The sequence below is a fragment of the Trichomycterus rosablanca genome, chromosome 7 (assembly GCF_030014385.1).
Source record: "Trichomycterus rosablanca isolate fTriRos1 chromosome 7, fTriRos1.hap1, whole genome shotgun sequence".
NCBI lineage: Eukaryota > Metazoa > Chordata > Actinopteri > Siluriformes > Trichomycteridae > Trichomycterus > Trichomycterus rosablanca.
The window spans coordinates 609,278-618,613 of NC_085994.1; the positions used below are offsets into that span (position 1 = coordinate 609,278).

At 42.8% G+C, this 9,336-nt stretch overlaps 1 protein-coding gene across 1 annotated transcript; it reads right to left on the minus strand.

The window, feature by feature from the left end:
* Window positions 1–932: 932 nt before the first annotated feature.
* Window positions 933–5,334, minus strand: dohh (deoxyhypusine hydroxylase/monooxygenase). Its single transcript, XM_062998222.1, has 5 exons — window positions 5,249–5,334; window positions 3,762–4,086; window positions 3,082–3,158; window positions 2,699–2,954; window positions 933–1,359 (listed from the first exon to the last, which is right to left on the minus strand). The coding sequence occupies exons 2-5, from the start codon at window positions 4,033–4,035 to the stop codon at window positions 1,043–1,045; spliced, it is 924 nt and encodes a 307-aa protein (XP_062854292.1). The 5' UTR covers window positions 4,036–4,086; window positions 5,249–5,334; the 3' UTR covers window positions 933–1,042.
* Between the last annotated feature and the right edge of the window lie 4,002 nt (window positions 5,335–9,336).

Below are 9,336 nucleotides of genomic sequence, written 5' to 3' on the forward strand. Positions count from 1 at the left end.
CCATGTGGTTATATCAGCTGGTGTTGAGTGGAGGTTCTTGATGGCGTCTGAGGGATGGAAGATCACGAGCGTTCAGATTAAGCTGCACCCTCCACCTTTACACACTCAAATTCCTCCTGATTCCTTGAATGGTTTAATGATATTCTGCACTGTAGAGGGAGAACATGCAAATCCCTTCCAATCTTTCTTTGAGGTTCATTGTTTTTCTCACACATTTGTGGACAAACTGGATCCTCTGATCATCTTTACTCATCAGAGACTCTCAGCCTTTCCTGGATGCTGCTTTTGTACCAAACCATGATTACAGTCACCTGTTCACATCACATCATTATTTAGATTTTTCACCTCATTACTAGCACTAAACTGCCCTATTTCAACTTTTTTTGGAATGTGTTGCAGGTCTGAAATGCAGGAATGGATGTTTATTAATAAATGAAATGAAGTTGAGCAGATAAAAGATGAAATATCTCAGCTTCATCCTGTCTGACATCAAATAAACGTCAAAGTCAATGTAAGAAACTCTGTGTTTTTATTATATTTACATTTTCCATACTGTCCCAACTTTTTCTGATTTGTGGTTGTATATTAGTTCATATTAAGTTCAGTAACAGAGCTGCATTATTAATGAATTTTGTCAAATAATTAAACCTTTATTTTATACACATTACTACAGTGCCACCAATTAACATGAATCCGTCTGCCCCCTGCTGCCATCCTGCCCGCTGCTGCCATCCTGCCCCAAGTGTCCTCATAACTTTATGAGCAGGCCGTGTGATCTGTGGCTCCAAATTAAAGTTGTTCCAGGTTTAATAGTTCCAAATCCAGACGCTTTTTAGATTTTTAAACCCATCTTTTTAATTCTGTATTTTATTAAGAGCTTTTTTCTCAGTTTACTCCATCAGTACCGCTGCTTTACTCAGGAACCAGGCGTATGATGTTTAAATATGTATTTATTAAGATCTGATGGATTTATTATACATTAATAAAGTTTTTATGAGACCGGGGGATGAAACGAAGGTCAGGATGAAGATGATGATGAGGGTCACTGAGCGGCGTTCACTCTGATGAGTCCGTCGGCGTAGTGGAACTGCCCGCTGTTCTCGTACTCCAGCATGTCCAGCGCCACCTCGCAGCTCTCCTTCACCACGCGCTCGCCGTCCCCTCTGTAGCGCTGCAGGACGCTCAGGCAGGCGTCCCGGCCGATGGACCCCAGCGCCTCGGCGCACTCGTGCCTCACCATGGCGTTCTCCGCCTGGTCCTCCAGAGCCGCTCGGAGGTGAGGGATCCCGGCCTCGTGCTGCATCTGACCCAGCACGTAACCGATCTCGTGCCGAAACAGAGCGCTGCTGCACTGGAGGCCTGGAGGAAAGAAGAAGGGGGGCGGGGTTCAAGGTTTAATAATGATCCGGCAAATTCAGTCGCCCCACCTCCCCCTACATTTGGAATTTAAAGTTTTCACCCTCTGCAACAGCAAAAATGTCAACTATTCTATTTTAAGTCATTTTCAGGAGACAACTGCATTCTGAACAGGGTTGCTGTGGGTCCAGTGCTTAGCATGGAGTTTTGCATGTGGGGGAACCCCACACTGACCGGTGATAAGAAGCGGTACAGATTGGACACATTTCGGAGGGGGCGTGTGGTGATCCGGCTCTCCTTGATCGGGCAGCGAATTCACAATTCACAGTCGGGAATTGGAAATGACTAAATTGGCATCCTAGAATAATGGAAGTCGCTGTTTGTTTATTTTAAACCAGCAGATCTGGTCATATTTAAAAAAAAAACTACAAACTTATGTTTTTATTACGATTTTGTTTTGTCATAGCCGGTTCCCCTTTTTATCCATTTTATCAGCTCCACTTACCATATAGAAGCACTTTGTAGTTCTACAATCACTGACTGTAGCCCATCTGTTTCTCTACATGCTTTGTTACCCCCTTTCATGCTGTTCTTCAATGGTCAGGACCCCCACAGGACCCCCACAGAGCAGGTATTATTTAGGTGGTGGATGATTCTCAGCACTGCAGTGACACTGACATGGTGGTGGTGTGTTAGTGTGTGTTGTGCTGGTACGAGTGGATCAGACACAGCAGCGCTGCTGGAGTTTTTAAACACCTCACTGTCACTGCTGGACTGAGAATCGTCCACCAACCAAAAATATCCAGCCAACAGCGCCCCGTGGGCAGCGTCCTGTGACCACTGATGAAGGTCTAGAAGATGAGCGACTCGAACAGCAGCAATAGATGAGCGATCGTCTCTGACTTTACATCTACAAGGTGGACCGACTAGGTAGGAGCGTCTAATAGAGTGGACAGTGAGTGGACACGGTGTTTAAAAACTCCAGCAGCGCTGCTGTGTCTGATCCACTCATACTAGCACAACACACACTAACACACCACCATCATGTCAGTGTCACTGCAGTGCTGAGAATGATCCACCACCTAAATAAACCTGCTCTGTGGGGGTCCTGATTATTGAAGAACAGGGTGAAACAGATGGACTACAGTCAGTCATTGTAGAACTACAAAGTGCTTCTATATGGTAAGTGGAGCTGATAAAATGGACAGTGAGTGTAGAAACAGGGAGGTGGTTTTAATGTTATGGCTGATCGGTGTATATATAATATTTATGGTCTCATAATTAAAGGTTGTGAATCGTGGCTCTTCTCTTTATAAGTCCCTGAAATCCGAGGTTCTCTCACCGTCTCCGAGCGCGAGCGCGGCCTCCTCGGTGCCCAGGTTCCTGAGAGCGAACATGGCTCTGTAGCGCTCGAACAGGGGCAGAGATTCATCCAGGAGCTGCTTCCTCAGCTCGGGCGCGCTCTTCCTCTGGGCTGGGGGCGCGGGGTCCACCGAGCGGTACGGGTTCCCGTCCGCACCCTCCGGATCCTCCTCGGCGTCGCCTCCGTTCTTCAGCCACTCCAACCTCCGGACGGCCAGCTGGCACGTCTCTGCCACCTGCGGGTTAAAGGTACGGGTCAAACGGGTCACGTGTGCGACATGGAGAGTTTGCTGTGGCCCCGCAGCAATTACGCCCTCTGCTGGCTGATCGACGACGCTGCACAGAGATGAAACCGGATCGTACCTCGACGACAGGATCCGTGGAATATTCCTTCAGCAGGTCCAACACTGTCGGGTTTCCGATGGCTCCCAAAGCTTCACCTACGTACAGCCAGAAAATACACACACACACACACACAATATAAACGCTGTAATTTGGTAAGATCATGTGATCATTCATGATAAAACACACCACGAGTACTCTATTGCTTTAACATATTAAGCATTTCATTTCCTTCATTCCCTTTAACCGTTTTATCCTGGTCAGGGTCTATTAACCAAGCTGTGAGACATCAATCGGAAGCTTGCGGGTTCGAATCCAGCCTCTGCTGGACTGTGAAACGAGGCTTTTAACCCTTTCAGCACCAGAGGGCGCCGTTTTGACGGCTGTACATACAGTATGAGCTTGCTGTACTTTGTATTCCAAACTCATGGGAATTCATATTAAATTGCTGCCCCCCTTGTGTCCAGAACAGTCTTCACTCACCTGGTAAGGCTAAAGGTTAAAGATTAAAGCATGTGGTGCACTAGGTGTGGCTGAAATACTAAAACTTAGTCAGGAGGGGTGTCCACATACTTTTGGCCACATGCTATTCTCAGACTTCTAACATCTAACTGGATCCGAAAGAGGAACGAGGATTCTCCCTAAAGCGTCCACATACTTTTGGCCACATAATGTAGGACGACACACATTATGGGCTCTACCTGCTTCATGTCTGACCATGGGCTCCTGTCTGGTGTCCCTCAGCACCCTCTCCAGGACCGGGATGGCCCGTTCGTCCTGCATCTGACCCAGGCAGTAGGCCAGCTCGTGCTTCAGGAGAGCCGACTCGTCTGAGAAAGCCTGGCTGATCCACCGGACCGCCTCGGCTCCTCCCAGGTTCCTCAGCGTGAACAGAGCCCGGAAACGTGCTGGGAGGTTCTGCTCACCATCCACCAGGATCTGACCCACCGCTGCTACGTCCTGATCGCTCGCCATGATGCTTAAAGTCCAGGTACGATGATGAGACGTGTCACCGATCCTAAGTACCTAAAACACAAAAATGCAAAATGTTTTGCCTTTTATTAATATTATTAATTATTATTATTATTATTATATAATTTTATTATTATCATCACTAATAATTATTACTAAATTATTATTATTATTTTATTATTATCACTATTCATTTTAATTATTATAATAATTATTTTTTATTATTATTATTATCACTAATAATAATAATAATTATTATTATTATTAATTTTTATTTATTATTATTATTGTTGTTAATATTATTATCATTATTATCACCATTAATTATTATTATGTAATTATTATTATTAACATTTATTGTTATTATAATTATTATTATATTATTTGTATTAATATTATATTATTATTATTCTATTATTTTAATTTTTATTATATTATTTATTATTATTATATTATTTTAATATTATTACCACTATTTAATATTATTATTACCATTAATTATTTTTACATGTCTTTGTACAGTGGGAGGAAACCCACGCAGACATGGGGCGAACATACCAAACTCCATACCGAAAGAGCCCAGATTGCTCCACCTGGGAATTGAACCCAGGACCTTCTCACTGTGAGGCGACTGTGCCACCCACCGAGCCACCACACACACACAGAACAGAAGTACACAAAGGAAAGTAAATTAGGAGCTACTTTTAATGATAGACCACCTATAGGGGTCGATTTAGACCTGTGTTTGCCAGATTAAGGTAGGAGATGGACACAGGTGTAGAAGGACTGGGAGTAATGTGGATTCCGACTGCGACATGAGAGGGAATATAAATCAAGTCCACAGGGCTTCTGGATCAGCTTGTGGATCTTTTATAATGAGGTTGTTTAGTTCTTTACTCTGTACTGCACATGCGCACAAGTGGTGCGACGGTCTGTCTTGGGTTCGAATCTCAGGGGTGCCCTGTCGCCGCGACCCTGACCACTTCAGTGTGAACCCTGACCTTAATATTTATTTTTCTTTTCTTTATTTGAGGAGGTTTGATGATGTGGAGAATCATCCAGCTGTAATAAACCCGGTTCACTTACAGCACTGTCACACATTTACACTCAATGTTGTTTTACTTCACATTCCGGCCTTTATCAGCATTATTATTCAACACTTAGAGCTTGTATTAAGCTGTTATGAATGCAGTATGAACTGTTATAAAATACTCACCTAATAATAATAGATATTAGTATTTTATCCACTCGGGCTTGTTAGCATCCGGCTCTCCATGCTGTTACCTCACTTAAGAGATTTTCCTCGTGATAATATTTAAACAGCATAAAACTCAACATCGCCTCCTACAGGCCCTGGAGAACATTCGTTTATTCATTCACTTATTTATTCATTTTATTTTTATGTTTTACCACCTGCTCAGGGTGGCGGTGGGTCCGTGCCGGGCCTCAGCTTCCTTCTCCTAGACACACCCAATCATGTCTGTATATATACTGTATGTAGCAGCACGACCGGCTGGCCGATAGCACCGCTAGGGATTCAATGTTAGGTCTGAATAAAACACCAATTTTTAAAAACCAATTTAACCAATTTTTGTAAGTTTAGTTAAATGTAATGTGTGTCACATGTGGCTTTTTAAATAGCAGAACAGACTGAATAATAGCAATATGTTTAATCAAATCAGTTTAGAAAATTACAAATACAAAACAAAACTGGATGAGAGATCTTCAGTCTGTTGGACGTACAGTCATGTGAAAAAGTTAGGACACCCCATGAGAACCTTTGTCTTTTTGAACATATTTAAACATGTGAACATTTGAGCTTCATGTGAACAGTACTGAGAGATGGAGCTTATAGAACTAAACAAATAAAACTGAATAATTTACTTTTAAAAACAAGATGTAAAATGTAATGAACAAAAATGGAAATTTATTGTGAGGAAAAAGTTAGGACACCCTGTGCTCTAATAGCTGGTATTCCCCGCTTTGTCTGAAATAACCTCAATTAGACGTTTCCTATAACCATCTACCATCTCTGACATCGACTGGAAGAAAGTTTTCCCCTCCTCCATGCAGAATTTCTTCAGCTGTGTGAGGTTTGAGGGGTTTCTTGCATGCACAGCCCGTTTCACCCCACAGCATCTTAATAAGATTAAGATCCGGGCTTTGACTTGGCACAATAAATTTCCATTTTTGTTCATTACATTTTACAACTTTTTGTTGTAGCCAGTTGTTGTAGCCTAGTGGTTAAGGTACTGGTCCAGTAATCAGAAGGTTGCCGGTTCAAGCCTCACCATTGCCAGGTTGCCACTGTTGGGCCCTTGAACAAGGCCCTTAACCCTAAATTGCTTAGACTGTATACTGTCACGTTACTGTAAGTCGCTTTGGATAAAAGCGTCCGCTAAATGCCGTAAAAGTAAAATGTTGTTTAGTTCTATAAGCTCCATCATATGTTTAAATATGTTCAAAAAAACAAAGGTTCTTATGGGGGTGTCCTAACTTTTTCACATGACTGTAAATGATATACAGTGTATCACAAAAGTAAGTACACCCCTCACATTTCTGCAAATATTTCATTATATCTTTTCATGGGACAACACTATAGACATGAAACTTGGATATAACTTAGAGTAGTCAGTGTACAACTTGTATAGCAGTGTAGATTTACTGTCTTCTGAAAATAACTCAACACACAGCCATTAATGTCTAAATAGCTGCAACATAAGTGAGTACACCCCACAGTGAACATGTCCAAATTGTGCCCAAAGTGTCAATATTTTGTGTGACCACCATTATTATCCAGCACTGCCTTAACCCTCCTGAGCATGGAATTCACCAGAGCTGCACAGGTTGCTACTGGAATCCTCTTCCACTCCTCCATGATGACATCACGGAGCTGGTGGATGTTAGACACCTTGAACTGCTCCACCTTCCACTTGAGGATGCGCCACAGGTGCTCAATTGGGTTTAGTCCATCACCTTTACCTTCAGCTTCCTCAGCAAGGCAGTTGTCATCTTGGAGGTTGTGTTTGGGGTCGTTATCCTGTTGGAAAACTGCCATGAGGCCCAGTTTTCGAAGGGAGGGGATCATGCTCTGTTTCAGAATGTCACAGTACATGTTGGAATTCATGTTTCCCTCAATGAACTGCAGCTCCCCAGTGCCAGCAACACTCATGCAGCCCAAGACCATGATGCTACCACCACCATGCTCGACTGTAGGCAAGATACAGTTGTCTTGGTACTTCTCACCAGGGCGCCGCCACACATGCTGGACACCATCTGAGCCAAACAAGTTTATCTTGGTCTCGTCAGACCACAGGGCATTCCAGTAATCCATGTTCTTGGACTGCTTGTTTTCAGCAAACTGTTTGCGGGCTTTCTTGTGCGTCAGCTTCCTTCTGGGATGACGACCATGCAGACCGAGTCGATGCAGTGTGCGGCGTATGGTCTGAGCACTGACAGGCTGACCTCCCACGTCTTCAACCTCTGCAGCAATGCTGGCAGCACTCATGTGTCTATTTTTTAAAGCCGACCTCTGGATATGACGCCGAACACGTGGACTCGACTTCTTTGGTCGACCCTGGCGAAGCCTGTTCCGAGTGGAACCTGTCCTGGAAAACTGCTGTATGACCTTGGCCACCATGCTGTAGCTCAGTTTCAGGGTGTTAGCAATCTTCTTATAGCCCAGGCCATCTTTGTGGAGAGCAACAATTCTATTTCTCACATCCTCAGAGAGTTCTTTGCCATTGTTCGTTGACTTTTGCATTTTTGTGGTGGGCAAATCAAATACGTGTCCATTCTCCAAAACCCATCATAGGCTATTGGCAGTTTAAAACAAATCTAAAGAACATCAGAAAAGATCCATTTCCATCCCAGCACTTGTGATTCTTTTTTACTCTTATCAATTAAATGCAACTGGACCCCTCTGTAGGCTCATTGAGGCCCCTTGGTTGAGAACTATTGGTTTCAGGCAGAATGTACAAGTACCAGGTGTACAAGGACTTTCTCTTGGTGCGGGTGTAGTAAATATGTAGTAGATGTAATGTATGTAGATGTGGTAAAATAATATAGAAAAAGGTGTATTATATAAACATATACATTTATCTAAACATAAATAGACAGCACATTAACAAACTAAGTTAAACATGCAATAGAATGGAAATATAAAAGTAAACTAACAAAACTTCAAGTAGAAAATCGTGCATTGGAGAAACTGAAGTGATTATTATTCTCAGTAGTTGGGTGAGGTGCAAATGTGTGCAGGAGAACTGTCTGCAACACATTCCAAAAAAAGTTGGGACCAGGACAATTTAGTGCTAGTAATGAGGTGAAAAATCTAAATAATGATGTGATGTGAACAGGTGATTGTAATCATGGTTCAGTACAAAAGCAGCATCCAGGAAAGGCTGAGAGTCTCTGATGAGTAAAGATGATCAGAGGATCCAGTTTGTCCACAAATGTGTGAGAAAATGATTGAAATGTTTAAAAACAATGAACCTCAAAGAAAGATGGGAAGGGATTTGCATGTTCTCCCTCTACAGTGCAGAATATCATTAAACCATTCAAGGAATCAGGAGGAATTTGAGTGTGTAAAGGTGGAGGGTGCAGCTTAATCTGAACGCTCGTGATCTTCCATCCCTCAGACGCATCAAGAACCTCCACTCAACACTAGCTGATATAACCACATGGGTGAGGGATTAGTTTATCAAACCTTTATCAGCTCTACAATACAGAGTTACTGCACTAATCATACTTAACACTTTACTGTGCAAACAAGAAGCCTCATGTAAACCATGTCCAGAAGCGGCGTCCACTTCTCTGGGCTCGGAGGCATCTAGGATGGCCCTTCACACAGTGGAAACGTGTGGTGCTTTGATTTGAGTTGAAAAGGAACGGCAACATTACAAAGTGGTAAATGCTTTACTGTCCCAACTTTTTTTGGAATGTGTTGTTAGAAACTCTGTGTTCTTATTGTTATTCACATTTTCCATACTGTCCCAACTTTTTCTGATTTGGGGTTGTAGAAATGCTCCCTGTTTAGGAGGGTGATGGCTGGGGGAAAGAAGCTGTGGAGGTGGCGGCTGGTCTGAGATGCTCTGAGATGGAATCCGCTGGAAGAGGGAGGGAAAATGGTACCTCATGAACCATTGTACCATCTATTCACCATCATGTACTAACACTTGTCTTTAGTCCTGTCTTCTAAGTACTTGTTTAGATTAGGGATAATTAGGAATATCTTTTGTAGTTATTTATTATAGGATTTTTTGTATTTATTGTTGTATTTGCACTGTTTTGTCTTGCACTTTT